This window comes from Camelina sativa, chromosome 12 (assembly GCF_030686135.1).
Source record: "Camelina sativa cultivar CO46 ecotype springtype chromosome 12, ASM3068613v1".
NCBI classification, from domain to species: Eukaryota; Viridiplantae; Streptophyta; class Magnoliopsida; order Brassicales; family Brassicaceae; genus Camelina; species Camelina sativa.
Genome location: NC_141891.1, coordinates 7,804,693 through 7,823,063, shown reverse-complemented (window position 1 = coordinate 7,823,063; position 18,371 = coordinate 7,804,693). Strand labels below are relative to the sequence as shown.

The 18,371-nt window shown below is 36.4% G+C and overlaps 1 protein-coding gene, 1 long non-coding RNA gene and 2 pseudogenes across 4 annotated transcripts; 2 read left to right on the top strand and 2 right to left on the bottom strand.

The window, feature by feature from the left end:
* Positions 1–412: 412 nt before the first annotated feature.
* Positions 413–4,297, top strand: LOC109128116 (F-box/kelch-repeat protein At4g25710 pseudogene; annotated as a pseudogene). Its single transcript, XR_015574337.1, has 5 exons — positions 413–2,594; positions 2,695–3,116; positions 3,367–3,553; positions 3,660–3,752; positions 3,838–4,297. The product of XR_015574337.1 is annotated as an F-box/kelch-repeat protein At4g25710 pseudogene (transcript).
* Positions 4,298–4,911: 614 nt separating this feature from the next.
* On the bottom strand, positions 4,912–5,896 carry LOC109128113 (uncharacterized). The gene is made up of 2 exons (XR_002034573.2): positions 5,564–5,896; positions 4,912–5,372 (listed from the first exon to the last, which is right to left on the bottom strand). It is a non-coding gene; the product is annotated as an uncharacterized LOC109128113 (long non-coding RNA).
* A 3,738-nt stretch (positions 5,897–9,634) lies between these two features.
* Positions 9,635–11,055, top strand: LOC104730882 (ABC transporter G family member 4 pseudogene; annotated as a pseudogene).
* A 467-nt stretch (positions 11,056–11,522) lies between these two features.
* Positions 11,523–16,407, bottom strand: LOC104730881 (nardilysin-like). Of its 2 annotated transcripts, none has more exons than XM_010450124.3 (14): positions 15,274–16,407; positions 14,895–15,136; positions 14,530–14,603; positions 14,345–14,440; positions 14,139–14,246; positions 13,858–14,010; positions 13,426–13,778; positions 13,188–13,343; positions 12,927–13,109; positions 12,663–12,842; positions 12,489–12,589; positions 12,246–12,399; positions 12,046–12,155; positions 11,523–11,966 (listed from the first exon to the last, which is right to left on the bottom strand). In XM_010450124.3, the coding sequence occupies exons 2-14, from the start codon at positions 14,924–14,926 to the stop codon at positions 11,798–11,800; spliced, it is 1,869 nt and encodes a 622-aa protein (XP_010448426.2). In that variant the 5' UTR covers positions 14,927–15,136; positions 15,274–16,407; the 3' UTR covers positions 11,523–11,797. The 2 variants fall into 2 exon arrangements, with proteins under 2 accessions (XP_010448426.2, XP_087334986.1); XM_087478860.1 differs by having other exon boundaries at positions 14,530–14,768; positions 15,274–15,411.
* Positions 16,408–18,371: the final 1,964 nt, after the last annotated feature.

Sequence of the window (18,371 nt, the reverse complement as noted above, 5' to 3'; positions counted from 1 at the left end):
TAAACCTTAATCACTCTTACGTAAATCCAAAACCGACATATAATTTTGTTTAATTATAAAAATTTAAAACTCTAACCACTCTTTTGTAAATCCAAACCTACACATAGTTTATTTTAGTTATAAAATCTAAACCCTGACCACAACCCAAACCGATATATAATTTCGTTTAACTCTAACCATTTTTTTATAAACCAAAGCCGACATATAATTTTGTTTAGTTGTAAAATTTAACCCTAATTCTTTTTTATAAACCTAAACTGATATATTTTCTTTAATAAAAAAAACGTCTACATAATTTGTTTCCTTAATTTATTTTATTTTTCTTTATTTTAATTTTGATTTATTTTATAAATATGACATGGTGGTTTTGTTGTATTTTGATTGGTGAATTTTTTACTATTTCCACGTTTGAGTGTCAAATCCTGGAAGCAACCGGAAGAAGAGGAAGACAACGACGACGACGCCGCAATCGACCCCAAATCCGTCACTTCCCGATGATTTGCTATTGTTAATCATCGCACGCGTCCCAATATTATACTATCCGATTCTCTCACTGGTCTCCAAGAGCTTTCGATCTCTCCTGTCTTCACCGGGCCTTTACAAGATACGGTCACTCTTGGGACGCATGGAGAGTCGTCTCTATGTGTGCATGGATATATTGCCTCCAGGAAAGGGCCCTGCCTGGTTCACCCTCTGCCGGAAACCTGATCGAACCCTTAGTGAGGAGGAGGAGGAGATGAAGTCAAGTGGTTATGCTTTGGCTAGAGTCCCATTTCCCCATTCTCCTCTGGCCACCCGTGGAAACCTCGTGGCGGTTGGTTCTGATATCTATAACCTTGGAACCCCATCCAACGGTAAAGCGTCCTCCTCTAGTGTCTGGATTCTGGATTGTACGTCTCACACGTGGCGCGAGGCTCCAAGCTTGCCAGTGGAGCTAAGTAGTACAGTCACTGCTAGCGTCAAAAGATATACGTAGCAGGATGGTACAAAGCAGATGATGCCCCGGCGGATTATTCCATGAAGAACTCCTTCACGGTTTTAGACACAACAAAAACACAACAAGCCTGTGATCTGGTGCCTATCCATTGCAGCTTGGCACAAGGCAAGCTTATCACCCTAAGCACATGTATTGGCGGAAAAGTCTACGTGGGGAATTGGGGGATCATGGTTGGTTACAATCCAGTGGAAGGTTGCTGGGAAAACGTTGGACAAGCCATGTCTCAATATTTGCTTTCAGATTGTTATTGCGAGATGGATGATGTTTTGTACTCGCTTGCTTCTGACCGAGTTCTGAGATGGTATGACCCTCAGGTAAGAACGTGGAGCAATGTGATGGGTTTGGTAGGACTACCCAAGTTACCTCCGGATGATCCTTTTGTTAAAATGGCTAATTATGGTGGAAAGCTAGTTGTTTTGTGGAACCGCCCTCACGTCAGTACGGATATGCTTTGGTGTGCGGAGATTGCGCTTGAAAGGCGCAATACTTGTGAAATTTGGGGGAAAGTTGAGTGGTATGATCCTATGGTTGAGGTCCCTACGTTAGTGTCTATCAACAAGGCTCTCTCTGCTACTCTCTGATGAATGTGTTTCAGAATGCTTTAACCCTCTCTGAATGCTTGAACCGTTTCATACTTTACTTTTGTATGGTGTACTCATCAGAATGCCGTCTCATACTTTTGTATGGTGTACTCCTCTTGTATGTTGTTTTATTCTATGCTACTCTAGTACGTATGCTGTTTTATTCTATGATGGTACTTTAGTATAATTATTATTGGCTTTTGATTTCGATTTGTTAAGTTTATTTATTTTTTCCTTAATTGCTCTAATTGCTTCGTTATTTTAAAGATCACTCTCTCTTTCGTAAATATAGAAGAGAACTGGTATGAACAAGAGTTTACTGTTTGTTGACAGCTGAAAGAGTTTTGTTTCTACAGGAACCGGAACAATGACGTCTCCTCAGCCTGGTCATAGAAACGTTGTCCAGAGTTCCCATGTCCTCTTCTTTGGTTTCTCTTTTTTTTTTTTTTCTCTTCACGTCCGTTTGTTTCAGGTATAACACCTAAAGCAGTGGGTTCAAGGCTTCCAGCACACTGGTCTCAAGGTTGCTTTTGGCGTAACCACAGCTACCTAGCTAAGTTTTCTCTTCTTTAAAACTCCTTTCCCATCATTAACATATATTTATAATTGGCAGAATGTTTTTGCAATGTGTGTTTGGACAAAGGAAGGTTCAGAAATTGGGAAATAGACTAATAGGTGATACGCAATTTTCTGTGTAACAACTATACAAAGGCATGAGAGACTGAGATTAGTCAGCAGCCCCGTGACCTTAATTACTTACCTGCATCTCCCTCCTTTGGATTTTCTAAACAATACATTATTCACTTTTTTAGTTGATCCATCTTTACATGCATGTTTTCAGTAAATGTGTAGTAGTATATTCGTTACCGTTAGCTAGCATTATTTATGATTTAATACATATGTATATGTATTTTTTGTTTCGGTTTGTAATTCTGCTTTTCCTTTTTTTTCCAGATTATAATTCTATGTGACGATCTTCCTGTTTTGGGGAAGAATGACTTCAGCCATCTCCTTAAGTAAGAACTGCGTGACCTTTTTTAATCTATGGAAGTCTCACTTGTTTGTTTTTAAGTTTTTACATATGCTGTTCTGAGAAAAATCTGCGTGCTCAACCAGACATTGAATTGTATGAAATGGGTAAACGGCTGTCCATGGATGTTAGGGCTGCTGTGAGGGAAACTACTGGTTTGCTATACTCAGTTTGTGTTCTTTGCAAGTAAATGTTGTTGATATGTCGTGAACTACTGTTTTGATCGAATTCGATCATAGTGAATGCATATTTCTATGAGAGTGGACTATAGCCATGAAACTTCGGATGTATTGCCTTCAATGAAGGAGATCGTAAGCAGTGTGCAGCACAGTGGAGAGTATGTGGAGGGAGAGAACAAAGTGTGTGCATATTTGTGTGTCACGAGCTGAGGGGTCCAAGTGCGAGAGGTGCTGGAATTTCTCCGGCCAATTCAATTTGTTCAGACTGTTCTTGAGTACACGAGTCATGGGCACATATGGTTACGCTGCTCCTGAGTATGTAATGACCGGTAAGTCTTGGTTTGGTTTTTGCATTTCATTCACTCCTCTGCTTATTTCTTCTCTATATGATTGAGTATGTCTATACACATGGGTTTTTGCTTAGACACATGGGTTTTGCCTTCATCTGGAGCATCTTTGGCAAAACCAAAACGTGATAGTGCTATATGAGAAACATAGACTGCAAAGACTTTACCTTTTGTTGTTTACCAATCCATGCGTCTGTCAGTTTCTTAATGGACATACTGCTTGATTTTGTAGATGGCGAATGCAAATCAAGATAGCTCTGACCCCTGAAAAAAAGGAAGTTGCTAAAGTAGAACCTGATGTGGGAAAGGAAAGGAAGATGAGGAAAATGATAATGCTGAATGAATTGGAAGAGCTGACAAGCACAGTTGACCGCAAGAAGAAACAAGCAAAGAAGATTCTTGCAAAACGAAGGGCTAAGGTTATTTAAACCTTTTGATATTTAACCTATCAAGTCTTTATGTCCTAGTCAGTGGCCGTAGTGAGGGGATCTCTTAGACCTTATAAATTCAATATGATTTTGCCAGGATAAGACGCGGAAGGCGACTGGTCCACAGATGGATGTACTGGAAGATGGTTATGTCGACGACCATGACTTTTTCTCTCTTTCTGCTATCAAGGTACTTCATTTTTGTATCCGATCTCTGCAATGAATTTTGTTTGTTATGATGGCATTCGCAGGAAGCATTTATTCCTTTTTGACAGGTTGAAGAGCATACTCCTTCTGAAAAGCGTCGATAAGCAAAAATAACGGATGGAGGAGATTGTGGAGAGAAAAGAAGGAAGAAAAAGAGAGAGGCTATGAGTGAAGAAGAGGACATAAGATGTTGTGAAGAGAAGAGGAGGAAGAAAAAGAGAAACTCTAAGGACTCACATTCGACCATGGAAGAACTGATAAAGGAGTGTAAAGCATTACGCTCAGAGATCGAATATTTGAAGGATGACGGAAAGAAGAAGCCACATAGCATTGAAGAACTGATGAAGGAGTGTAAGAACAGATGGATCTTTGGAAGAGGAAGCGAAGAAGAAGCAACAGAAGAGCTATAATAATGATAAGAAAATTAAAATGTGGAGACATCTAGGCTTAGAATTTTTGTTGTCTTTTGTGTATCCCCCTGTACTGAACTAACATAGCTAATTATGCAGACCATTTGTTGATCAGGCAGGTTTGAGTTTACAGCGTGTTCAATTCTGGTAAATCTAGTCGAAGGCTAAATCGATTATTAAACATTCAAAAAGAGATCAAATTTACACTCCAGTTTTTTTTATCCAGCATTACTGGTCGTCACCCACTTGTGCAACTTCCATATAAAGTCTGGTGAAGGCTTGCCTCAAATCTGGTTAAATCTTTCCTCAAGTCTGGTTAAATCTTGCCTCCTGAATTCTTGTCTCCGGTTTGGTGAATCTGGATTTTTACATAGCATAAACTAGACTAGGTAGGCGAAGCATACATCTCTCTAGTTCACTCTTGTTTGTGCCTTGTACTTTGTTTAGCTTAACACAAATCGTAAAACATTAGAGAGGCAAAGTACCAAAGACTACATACATTTTTCTCAAGGATCTCTCTAGTTCACTTTTGTTTGTACTGAAGGCCGTACGATTTTTCTTAAGGATCTCTCTAGTTAACCAATAAAGATGGTCTAAGACACACTTGAGGCATGACTTCAGCAGATTTTACCAGAGTTAACCAGACTTGAGGCAAGATTTCATCAGATTTGGCGCAAAAATTCACTAGACTTGAGGTAAGACTTCACCAGACTTGATGCAAGACTTCCCAGATTTGGCGCAAAAGTTCCACTGGACTTGAGGCAAGACTACCTACACCAGACTTGAGGCAAGACTTCACCAGATTTGGCGCAAAAATTCACTAGACTTAAGACAAGACTTCACCAGACTTAAGGCAAGAGTTCTCAAGACTTAAGGAAAGACTTCTCATGTTTTAACAAAAAGGGACAAAACATAAATAGAAAGTAAATACAACAACAGAGCCAAACGAATTCAGAAAACCTCCTAAACTAGGAAGAAAACAAAACGTGCAACTTGATTGCGTCAGTTGCGTTTCCAACGATTTTTATTTCTGATTCTTCAGTCTCCCTATATGTTTCCAGAGAGAACGAGAGACAGGAAAAGGTGCTGTTAGATCACAAACCTTCCAATCCAGCTGCTGCTCTTCCATCAGTGTAGATGTAGATCCATTTTTTACATATCACACAAGATGAAACACTTCACTCCGAGCTCAGCTGCTTCAAAGCAAAGAATAAAAGTGTTTAAGTAACATCACCCCCTATCTTTTTCTTTCTTAATTTTTGCTCTCAGTTCCAAATATAAAGTGGCAATTGACGACGAAACAAGCAATAAGGCATGAGTTCAAAAACCTCCTAAACCAGAAGAAGAAAACAAACTTGCTACGAGTTCGAATTTGAAAGCTTACTTCTTATGCCAGGGATGATTTGAGAACGAGCTGTAAGAGGTTGCAAGAAAAGGAATGCTGAAAATGATTTGCTCACTTTCAGTAGACACAGACATCCAATCAACCATCAGTAGCCAGGAAAATAAACTCTCTCTCATCAGATTCACCCTCTCGAGTTTGCCTACGAACGGTTCGGTTCCTTTCCCAAAATTGGTTTATTTATTTCCCCATTTCTAAGCTTGATCATCCATTGAACGTTGCAATTTTTTTTTTTTTTTTTTTTTTTTTTGTAATTTATCCTCATTTCTCCTCCTTCTCGTCTGGATGGTTTACTTATTATTGTGCTTCACCAACGATTATAGTCGATGAGTTGTATGTAACGCTAAATCTAAAATGATAGAAAAGACAAAATAACGATACAGCAAAAAAAGATTTAAAAAAAAAAGTCAGTTTCATTGGGAAAAATACAAAACATTCAAAACTCAAGCATCCATAAATTACGACACCGTTGGTAACAACGGCGGTGCAAAGAACACGCCGCTTATCTTCACTGAGTTGAGAAGACTATCGACACAACTATTTTGCTCAATCTTGATCAAACCCTTCTGAATCCGCAGAACCTGCAAACCAACAGATATAAACCTCTGTCAACTCTCTTAAACCTGTCTCACATCCACAACCTTGTAGCATTCCCGAGACTCCTCTTTACAGCCTTTAACACTTCACTCTAGAACCCTCGAAGTCATTCCTTTGCTGCAAAATAACTCCGCAAAACATCTCCATGTTTGCTGTCTTCACCTATCTTGGCACTTGAACTTTTAAACACCAAAGATCAATCTGAATCTTTAAAACCTCATGAGCTTCATCTGACTTGTGCCTTTAGTTACTTCTTATGAAGCAAATAGGTGAACCAGAACCCTACTTGTTCTTCTTTCTCAATGCAGTTACTTTCTGCATTTGATATTTTCTTGGATCTTTACTCAATTGCTAGGACCAGCAGCTCTTATGAAGAACCTTGTTACTTGAAGTGAATGAACCAGAGACAAATTATTTGCAAAAACTTTGCACTTGTCTCTCTCTTACCGTCTCCGAAGAGAATCACTTCAGTAAATCTCTTATCTTTAGATTGTCTCTTCAGTCTTGCTGAACTTCTATCCTGCAACTGATATCCAGATGTCTTCACCACCATCAAGCATCCTTTAAACCTGAAATTTTCCTTTTCAAACTTGTTGCAACTTGATTATGCTTGAACCTTTCTGACATCATAAAACTGTTCTTGAACCCATGTCTCTCATAACTCACTTTTGATGAGCTTCTAAACCTGTTCACTCAGACCATGTCTTTATGCTTATGCTAACTGAGATACTCTGTAACTGTACAGCTCCACCTGAAATCACAACCCATCTTCATGAACTTGTATTACATCCCTGTAATACTGATGACTCCACCTGAAACTGAGATCCTTGTATCTCTCACTATTCCCCCATGTTTTGCTGAGCTAACAACATCTTTGTCACTGTCTCTTATGAATCTCAATCATAAATCTTTGTGTGCTTGACTGTGTAAACCATGACATATTTCTTTGTCAAAACTTGGACGCATGTTACTGCCCATTATGTAACTACCTCCAGCAGACTCTTTTAATCTTTTGAGGACTCTCCAAGAACCTGCTTCTAATGAAGCTCCCAATCTGATTTTGTAGAATATTATTGTGAAACTTATAGTCTTATAAACCAATTAATCAACTTGTTAACTTGTTATAGCTGTAGACTCCTAGACCTTTCACTCCACCACTCTGCTTTGTCCCACCAGAAAAAGTGTCTTCGGCAACCATCTTAATTGCTCCATTCATTTATTATTAATTGCAGAAATTCTCAAACTGCCTTGAATGTACAATTTCTGAAAATTCCAAAGAACCACCTGAACAAAACATGTAACTTACGGTGCAGGGCCGTTAAACTTGATTCTTCAAGTCTTGATCTTTCCTATAACCAGCTGAGCCATCTTTCTTTCTTCTTCTTGACTCTCATACTTGAGCCATAAGAACCAGAAACCTGTTTCTTGTTGCTTGATTTCTGTAAAACTGACTTTCTTTATCAGCTTTAACCAAGAGTCCATCATCTTAAGTCATTTCCAGGAACCTAGCTAGAGATATTGCAGCTCTAGCCTGAGCCAACCTTATTCTCCAGTTATCTCCTTATTGACTTCTACTCTTCCATGCTACTTGTTTAGTAACCTTTTGACTTAGAAAAACACAACCCTTGTTGTTCTTTCAGAAAAATCATCTGAATTCAACACTTCCAATGTCACCAATAACCCAACAGCCGATTACTGCAGCAGCTTGTCAATTTCCTTTCTTGACAATACTTCCACTCACAGACCCCTGAGATCTTCTTGAACCTTAAAACCTCACAGCCTGTAACAACATCCAATTCTCAGAACCTGACACTTAACACAGAGACTGAACTTGTAGCCGAGACCTATTAAAAAACTTACTCAAACCCTGAAATTTTCATAGTCATAAAACTGTCTTGAACTCAACAGCTATCTTAACCAAGTTTCTGGCTTACTCCACTACTTTGAATCTCAACCTTTAACATGATCCTTCACCAGAAAATAACACATAGATGCATCCTCCAAAGGCGTCCCCTAGTAGCCAGAATCTATGAGCTTCCAAAGCTGTTCTTTCAACCAATCTTGAACACTAACTGAAGGCGTTTTAAAACAAATATACTCAATCTGAAACCCAGCAAAGAGTATAAGCTTTCCTGTGCTAAAATCATCAATTTGTGTTCTAATCCATTCCTTAGAAATGCAGACCTTGAGAATCTTGAAACTTAACATCATCACAAACGTACATGTGATTTGCAGCGGATAATGGACTACTTCTTCTTCCAGATTTGAGTATTGAGAGATGCTAAACCGATTCTGCTTTTTGTAAAAGAGTCAAACCTTTAAACTCAGATCTTTGAACCTGAATCGAACTGAACTTTGAGAAATCTTCAGTCAACATCAATCTCAAAACGATTTCTTTAAACATATACAAGAACAACTTCCTGTAACAACCGTCTTCGACTCCGTCTCTGATCTTATCACACTTCTTATGCTTGCAACAAATTTGCTTCACGTTTGATAACCCAAACTTGCCAGTGGAGGATATTAACTTAGACGATTTCCGATTCCATCAATCCTGAAATCAACCTCAATCGATCAAATCTTTCCGATGATCTTTCTTCCCCCAATCTGATGTACTTCGATCTAAACTACATCGACCATAAACTCCTCGTGATTTCAACATCATTCCTTGTGAATTCTTAAACTAGAACTCACATCGATGTCTTACTTAACGAGAGCTTGAGATGAGAGAGAGAGAGAGAGTAAACTTACTGATTACATCGATTTCATAAACCAGAAACCAATTGATGCGATTAAATCTTACTCCTTGGATCTTCTTTCCCCAACTACAACGTCTTGTTCAAGAACTACTGCAGTTCATTCTTCCATCGATCTTGACATCGCAATGTCCTCTGATTTCTTTTCCTGAAGTCGCAATGTTAAAGAAGCTTCAAATCCACTGTTCCGTTCAAACCGCGACGCCTCCGTATTCCATGGAATCGACGAACCTTGGCTCTGATACCACTTATTAGACCGATTAGAACTGTTCCATGTGGAACCCTACATCTCGCCGGAGATTAACTCCGGACTTGGCTCAAACTCGAGCTCTATCCGTTACAATCTCTCACCGGATTACACTTGGAACCACTCTCAGTCACCAACCCAAATCGATCTCTCTCTCTCTCTCTCTCTCTCTCTCTCTCTCTCTCTCTCTCTCTCTCTCTGTTACAAAGAACTCTCTCTCGTAACCAGAACAACAAGAGTAGTGAAGAAGAAGATACGAAGACTAATTGCTGAAGACCCTTTTGCCCCTTAAGTTGTGACTAATTACCACTGCCCCATGACAAGTGCTTATCACGTGCAGATGAAGAAAGCTTGTGTAGAAACTTCTACCTCATTCAGAGTCTTCATTCAGAGTTTTGAGGGTCACTTATTCCAACCACAAAAAAACAAACCTTCAAACATCTCTTTTCCAAGATGGAGTCATATACTTTAACCACCTCTTCCATTTCCTACGCCAAACCTCCTTCTTTCACCCTACTTCCTCCGAAACATCATCAGTCTCACTTCTCATCCTTTCCAATTCCTCGCCATTGTTGGCCTTAGCGGCGCCTGAAAATCAACTCTTCTCGACATCCTGGCCGCAAGAACCTCTCCCACCTCAGGATCAATCCTCCTCAACTCCGTCCCTGTAAAACCTTCTTCTTACCGAAAAAATCTCTTCCTACGTTCCTGATAAGTTTGGAGATGTGATCTCCTCTCTTATCTCTTATCTCTTCTCTAATCTCTATCCAATGTCGTTGCTTCTCTCCTCAGAGAACTAAACCTAACACATCTTGCACATACAAGACTTGGTCAAGGCTTGTCCGCTGGTGAACACAGCAGGGTTTCGATTGGTCTAAGTCTTCTTCACGATCCTAGACGAACCCACCTCGGGTTTAGACAGTAAATCCGCTTCCGATGTCGTTCGAATTCTCAATTCTATTGCTACGTCTAGACAACGGATCGTGATCTTGTCCATACACCAACCTAGTTTCAAGAGCCTGTCTCTCTCATCGATCGCGTATTACTTCTTTCCAAAGGAACCGTTGTATATCATGGAGGGCTTGACTCACTCGAAGCTTTCTTGCTATTTAAGGGATTCATGGTTCCTCCTCAGCTGAATTCTCTTGAGTACGCTATGGAGATACTTCAACATTGAAAGTAAAAAACAGAACAAAAACAGAGCATCGTTCGATATAAAAGCTCGAGAATAACCGAAATAAGCCTTCTTTCTAAGAGATTCTGGAAGATCATATACCGTACGAGGCAGCTGCTTCTAATTAACATCTTAGAAGCTCTTGTAGTCGGTCTTGTCTTACGCACCATCTACCTTAATATCGGAACCGGCAAAGAAGGAATCGAAAAGCGATTCGGCCTTTTCGAATTCACCCTCACGTTCCCCCTCTCTTCCACTACCCAAACCCATCCAATATTCATTCACGTATGAGCGACCAATTCTTCTCCGAGAAACCTCAAGCGGACTCTACAGACTCCCTTCTCACATTCTTGCAACTACCTTGGTTTTCTTGCCCTACTTACTCCTCATCGCAGTCATCTACCTTGGTTTTCTTGTTCTCTGGTTACTTCATTTCTAAAGAGAGTCTTCCTAAGTATCGGCTCTTCATGTACTTCTTCAGTTCTTCTCGATGTACAAGTATGCGTTGGACGCACTTCTGATAAATGAGAGTACTCATGTCTGCTCAACAAGTGCCTAGTCTGGTTTGAGGAAGCTCCTGTGAAAAGTTGCATAGTTACTGGAGGTGGCGTGTTAGACAAGCAAGGGCTTCATGAAAGACAGAGTGTGGTTTAATGTTTATGTGTTGTTAGGGGTCTTCGTACTCTATCGTGTTTTGTAATACCTTCAGATTTCATGGTATATATACACAAAACAATTGTTCTTCGCTGTTTTATTATTTTTATTATTTTGCTATAAATGTTAATATCATTATGAAAATGAAAAGCACTGGCTGTTACAAGAGTAAAAACCTAATGATTCTGAGACCCTGACAAAAAAGAATAATAACGAGGATTCAGATTGGGGAAATCACAATGAGCGTCACATGATGTCACAAAAAAACCAAAATATCTAATTAATCCTATAGTATTATTGACTGAATCAATTAAATAATGACTCGATCAGAGGCCGAGAGAAGGGTTGCGGTTACGTAATATAGAGAATCAATTGTAACAAGGGACAGGAGGAGCCATGTTCGTGTAAATTTGTAGGTTGGACAAAAAGTGGCGAGATATGATGTCTCACGGGTGCACATAATGTAGAAAATAGTTCACAAGACTTCAGAAAATAGTTCAGACTTCACCAGACTCCAGAAAGAGTTTTCATTTTTTAATAACCATTCACTCTTAATTGAGTTCAAAGAGTTCACCAGACTTCATAAAGTTCACAAAACGTAAGAAAGAGTTCACAAGACATAAGAAAGAGTTCACAAGACATAAGAAAGAGTTCACGAGACTTTTGAAAAAGTTCTCAAATTGGATTGCAAATATCTAGATTAGTTAGAGCTGGCTATATCTTCTCGATTGATGACTTGAGCTGGTCACGACCTTCACTTTCCCTTAGCTTCCACGGCTGAGATTTCTTCATACAGAAGATGTGGGGAAGGAAGTCTTGCACCCCCAAATACATACCTCAAGTATACGGCTATGACTGGATGATGCTATCAAGTACTTTTTGACAAAGCGGACAACATCTTTCTTTCTTATCTCTTTTAATTCAGAGATTAGATTCTTATTGAAGCCTTGACAGAATCTGCAAGTAAACCAATAACTTAGTAAATCAAAATAGTGCAAGCTAGGCCAAACTATTATTTAAAAGATGTAAATGTTACCTTTTCTCAGTAATCTGATCCCACAGATCATCCCCATCCCCATCATGATCTGGGCATGTCTGAACCAAGAACTCTATGTGGCCTTTAAAGGTATCTTCATGAACCTCTTCCTATAAGTATTAGGAAGTTGAATGATTAACAAAGCCTTTTTAATGAAAATACTATACAATAAACTTCAAATTTTAATTAGAAAAACATACCAGAGATACTTCAAGAGTCTTTACATAATTGTATATACGACTTAGCAAATATGCAGGGTCGTACACTGAAGAAGTAATGTTGATTACGAATCGGTTGATTCCATACCTAAAATCAACATTGCTACCAACACGGTATCCAAGTTTCTCTTTTGCACTAGATTTCATAAAATTCATTGTTAACAACCACACCCAATACGAAACATTTGATAATTTTTCATCCAAAATATTCAGAAGAAAACTAACCTTAGTTGATCTTGTAAGTTATGGTCTATCATTGCGTGGAACAACTTTAATATTGCTGTTTTCTTGGCAGAGAACTTCTCATATCCAATTTGGAAAGTAACCTGCCAACAAAAAGAATAAAAATGAGACAAAAGGAACATTATATAACTTAAAAGCATAAGTTTCTGTATTTACCTCGGCATAAGAATTGATATCAGAATTAACTTGAACTCTGACATTCTTTGTATTGGTGCCACGAGGAATATGTATATATTCCTGATCACAAGGAATTTCTACACTCTCTTCAAATAAATGGGACATGTGTAAAGATTCATCTTTAGATATATCTCCTTTGAATAGACCCTCAATGAACATCTGCAAAAGAAGTTTAAAAGAAGTTAAAAACGAAAAAAATAAATCACTTAGAAAATCACAAATCGAGAAAAGATTGTTGGATACCTTGGAAGACATATGAGGGATGAACTGAACAAAATCATCATACGAGATTGAAGACAGAGATTTCAACATCTGATCAATGTCATAACATGATTCTGTTACTTCTTGTAACATCAAGTTGTTAGAATAACCAGAAACTTCCAGAACGCTCTTCTTCAGAAGATTCTCCACTAGCTCTTTTACCATCTGAAAGAGAGGATCATAGATACTTAGCAATATAAAAAGAAGATTGCAATATATTTTCTTTTATAAATAAGTTCATACCTCAAAGGTGGTTTCGTATGGATGGGTAAATGATTTGAATTGCTTCCAAATCTCAGAGATGTAGTTGAACAGATTTTCTTTAAAGCCACTGACTTTGAATTCAATATTGATTTTCTCAAAAATCAATATTGATGTTTCAAAATTCGCTTCTCCTCCCTGTACATATATAACCTTGGGTAAGAATTGTTTAGTCTATACATCTTTCATATAAAAAGAAATGAAGTTATGAGACACTTACTTGGTATAAGATTTCTGACAAAGAATCTTTTAGATGATTCACATACAAGTGAACCATTAGTTGATTCTTCAACTCAGAGGACAAAGCAGGATAAACAATGAAACTAACACTTGGCACTTCATCGTTGTCAGGTAAATGCCATAATTTAATATGCGACTTGTGAACTAAAGGCTCATTATCATTCTCAATCATAAGATGATCCTCATTTGGAGAGAGAGACGGAAGAAAGTTGTTCTTGGGGGGAAACTGAAAACGCTGATTTGCATGAAATCGAAGCCGCCATTCACCAGTAATGGTAGATGGAATTTTCGTTTGTTTGTAGTAGGAGTTGAACCACGATTCCACTAAGCATTCTGAAAACAAGGATGAAAGTTAAAACAAACAATGAGATCCAAAAAAAAAGAACAAGACAATGAAATTTGACTACTTTACCTCCTTCATCAAGTGATTTATCAACGAAATCAAGGCTCATATTTGAATTTGTAAAAAAACTCAGAAGGTCTAAAACTGATTGGCGGTTGCAAGAGAGATGAGTATAATCTCCAGAAATAGATTGCTCCAATGTATAATAATAACTCATGTTGGCTATACAAAAACAAAATTTTATTAGAACCAAAAATGAAATTGATGATAAAACAAAGAAATATCACAGGTTCGTAATTGAAACACAAGAATATCACAGAGACATATCAAATGAAACACAAGAATATCACCTGATCCATGCACCACAAGATTCATTGAAGCACCCACAAAATACGTTTTGAACATACTCAAAAGTTGGTCATGGAGAAAGTCATTTCCAGAAAGGGACTTTTTGTTGCCTAAGGATGCAAAAAAAAAAAAAGCGAACAATTTAAAGACAAAGGCAACTTAAACGTTAAACAATTTAAAGACAAAGGGACGAATGAATCTTATATACCCCATGAAAACTTTGTAAAGGGAAGATTCTTGTGGGCTGTAGATGCAATGAGCTGCTCAAGACGTGTCATGTCATCTGACCTATGTAATTGAAATTCTGAAATGAAAAGATCAAAACTTGTTAAACATGAGTTATAGCAATAGAATGATAACACTAATCTAACAAGCATGTACAAGAAACGAAACCTGAATCCAGTAGTTCGATCTCACGAACCATAACGTCAGCTTTCAGTTGCGGATGAATAAATAGCTTTGAAAACCTGGAAGTTAATTGGTTAATATTTAATATCAATATACAACAGCTAAAGTAACCTTTTAAGTCCAGGTTTCAACATTTCAGCATCGATTTGCATAGTGAACATGGTATAATCTAAATACGTAGTAGCATTTGAATCACCACCATACTGAGTCGTAAATCGGGATAGCTAAATTTAGAAAGAAAAAAAAAAACCCTTTTAGATACATATTTGGAACAAGTGATTCACAAAAAAAAAATCAAATTGATTTTTGGAAAAACAATTTACAAAAACAAATTGATTAAACAATTGTACCTCGTTCCCGTCTGGATATTCGTCTGATCCATCAAAAACCATGTGTTCTAGAAGATGCGCCAAACCTTGAGCATCCCGCGGATCTCGAAAAGATCCGCTTCTAACCAGCATCGCTGCAGCGGCTGTACCTATACCATCCTCTGAAATGAGAATAGCTTTCAGTCCATTATCTAGACGGATGGAATTGATTACTTTCTTGCTTCCCGGGGGCGCTTCAACTTCTTCCAAGGCCATACTATCACCTAAGAACTCAAAGAACAAATCACAATAAACATCAAAACGCAAAATCCTTTCAAGACCATATAGGCTAAGAAATCAAAGAGCAACAACAAAAAAAAATCAGGAAAATGTGGAAGTACTAAAGTAGAAAGATGCTCACTGTGGTCGAACGGCGAGACAAGTGGAGAAGAGAGACTAACGGCGAGAAGTCCACAGTAGGTCAAAGGATTTAGGTTTGTCAATACAATTGACATTCTTAACCGGACCGAAATACAAACTGAAATCATTTTAATTTAATTGGACCGATCCGTTGGGTGGATTATTTTACACTGGTTTTTCAAAACATTTACCATCTTCCACGCAAAAACCAAAAAATGAAATTCACAATGTAAGGATATTTTTTTTATATTCTTACTATTTTCTCAATAGATATTAAAAGTCATTTCATATGAACAAATTCTTCTATTTTTGTAAATATTTAACAATTATTGGCATTAATATGCTTTTAATCAATAAAAATATTTGAAAATAAATATTTGAAAAGAAATATTTTTACTAACATAATTATATAACCAAAAATATTTAAAATATATATATATATATATATATTGATTTTCTTTTAAAGTAACCTTACCACTGAAAGATTTTGTAAAACTATTTATTTAAAAAAAATAATAATAATATTGTAATCTAAAGAAACATATCGTCATCCAAGTTTTTTTAAATCTAAGAAAAAAAAAACTAGACAAATATCATTCAGGTTTTTTTTAAATCTAAAATCTACTGCAAAATCGAAATCCAGATGCTAAAAACACAAAAATCAGTTTAAAAAATCAACATCTAAATCCAATATGCACGAACAAAAATTGTCAAAAAATGAATAGCAAATCAACAGTAAATCTCTAAATCAACCTTGTTGCATATTGCTATATGCTTGAGCAAAACAAATTATAGCAGATCATAAGTTTGAGCCAACCAGTTATTGGTTTGTTTATATTGGTGGCCAATATATACCAGATCTAGCAATGAGATATGGCTGCCTCAAACTTATTGCCTGCCATGATTGATTTGCTCAGAACCCTGATCTAAGGTTTGCCATAGAAGCTAATAAGAGAAATAAACCTGAGATGAAACAAAAGATAAAACACAGAAAAACTGAAGAACGAGGAAAAGATGAAGAAGCGAGGGCAGAGATAAACTGAAGACTTAGAGACAAAACTTTATTGAAAGAAGTAGAGTGTTTATAAAGAAGACGGGGGAGGGATTAGGTCGAGGGGAGATTATACAATTAACAATTAGGTTAATTCTCCGGTTGTCACGCTTTTAAATCTTACTTAATTCCCCGGATATTTTATTTATTAAAAAGGGTTTCTCTTTATACAAAAGTAATATTCTAGTACTTGTTTACATTAAAAAGGCAAAATCGAGCGCAAAACGCGGATTGGAGTACGTGTTAACGATTTTGAAATTTTGACCAAATCATTAGGGTAAAAGGAGCATTCAACGCACAAGTTTTAGGATATTAGGTTAATTTCCGAATGTCACGCGTGAAATCTTTACCTAAACGTCTGTAAATCATCATACTAGTATTTTTACTTGCCATTATTAAAACATTATATTCTCCTTTCATTTTTATACAGAAATTAATAACACTCTCCTTTTTTTGAAAAGTGGATCACATGCAAAGCAAAGGTTGAAACGGCATCCTGTGACCACAAGTAGCACTAGTTTACAAAATATAGAAAAGATATTTTTTTGTTCTTTGTCGGCAACCATATATTTTTTTGTTCTTTGTTCCTGAGCATGGGCGGATTTTTTCTCGCCAACTACATGGACAAACATATAATTTTACCATCCCACCAAAAAAAAAACATATAATTTTACCGGTTTATAAGATATTCCATTCATTTAATCTAGGCAGATATATCTTACAAATTTAATAAATATTTAAAATGGTTTTTTTTTTTTTTTTTAATGCTCACAAAAACATGATTCGTATTTCTTAGCTTAACAATAGAGTACCGAACATTTTATTTCTCCTCATAATTCTTACTTACTATTCTCTCTATTTCACAAAAAAAAAATTGTTATTTTCACACTTTTTCTTGTTACAAAAAAAAAACTGTTATTTTATGTTTCCAATGCAAATTCTAAGATTAAATCTCTTTTTAAGCCCTGTTATTTGAGTTTATTAATTAGAAAAGAAAAAACTTTAATGTATTTATAAAAAGTAAAACAGAAATTTAAATGATTTCTTAATATTTGTGCATTATATCAAAATGACAATATTTATGAAACAGAAGGAGTATTTTTTATTTTAGAGATATTTTAGTAGAAATATTAATTACTATTTGTATAAGCTTATTCAACTTTAACAAAAAAAGAAAAAAAAAAAAAAGCTTATTCAATCATCAACATCAAATAGTATAATATTTTCTCTTTTGAAAAATGTATTTATATCGAGAAATCTATTCAAAATGTATAAATTTTAAATATTAAAAATTATTTACCTTAACAAATATTATATCTCAGTTTTTTAAAACATTTTTATACCTAATGTTTAGTTTTATCCTTTAACTTCTAAATCACAAGTCACTTGTCTAAATAGCTTTTATAGGTAATTAAAAAAAATATATAAAACATAACAACATGTTATTAGGAGATAAAATGTTCCAATGTATGCATGTTCAATATATTTATTGTTCCTTCTATTTAGAAGGTTTGATATATAAAATGTTCCTTCATTATATATATGATTAGATCTTCGTGATCTTGGTTGCTCCCGTACTCTAGCTAGGCGAATCTCCCAAAAAAACTTCATCAAACCAAAATTGTTTCTATGACGAGAAACGACAAATCTCATACTTTATGTTGTTGTTTCCAAAAATATATATTTTTTCAAACACTCATGTTTTTTTTTCAAGTAGTGGTCAGAAACAATATATCTCACTAGATGTTTGTTGGAGCCTTGGAGGAAAATATTATTATTTTCCACGTAGCTTTGTGCCAAACTCATGAGAAATCTCAAATCTCTCGATGAGTCGATGACTGACCTCATATGTCAGCCGCGTCCGAGAATCCCGTCCAGTGAATATGGAAGCCGCTAGGGCCTTGTCAAGAAGCTCGCAAATGTTTGAACTATTCAAACAATATTTCACTTCTCTATAAATTACTTTATTGTATTAAACTACTCAAACAAGGAGAAAAAAAAATATCACTTTCTCATGTATAATAAATTAACAACATGTTATCTATACT

Coding starts and splice junctions, on each gene's coding strand:
- LOC104730881 (XM_010450124.3), bottom strand. CDS start 14,926: ATGGATCAGACGAATATCCAGACGGGAACGAG. Junction 14,247..14,344: donor CTTTACAAAGTTTTCATGGG/GTATATAAGATT, acceptor TTGCATCCTTAG/GCAACAAAAAGTCCCTTTCT. Junction 12,400..12,488: donor AACTTACAAGATCAACTAAG/GTTAGTTTTCTT, acceptor TATGAAATCTAG/TGCAAAAGAGAAACTTGGAT.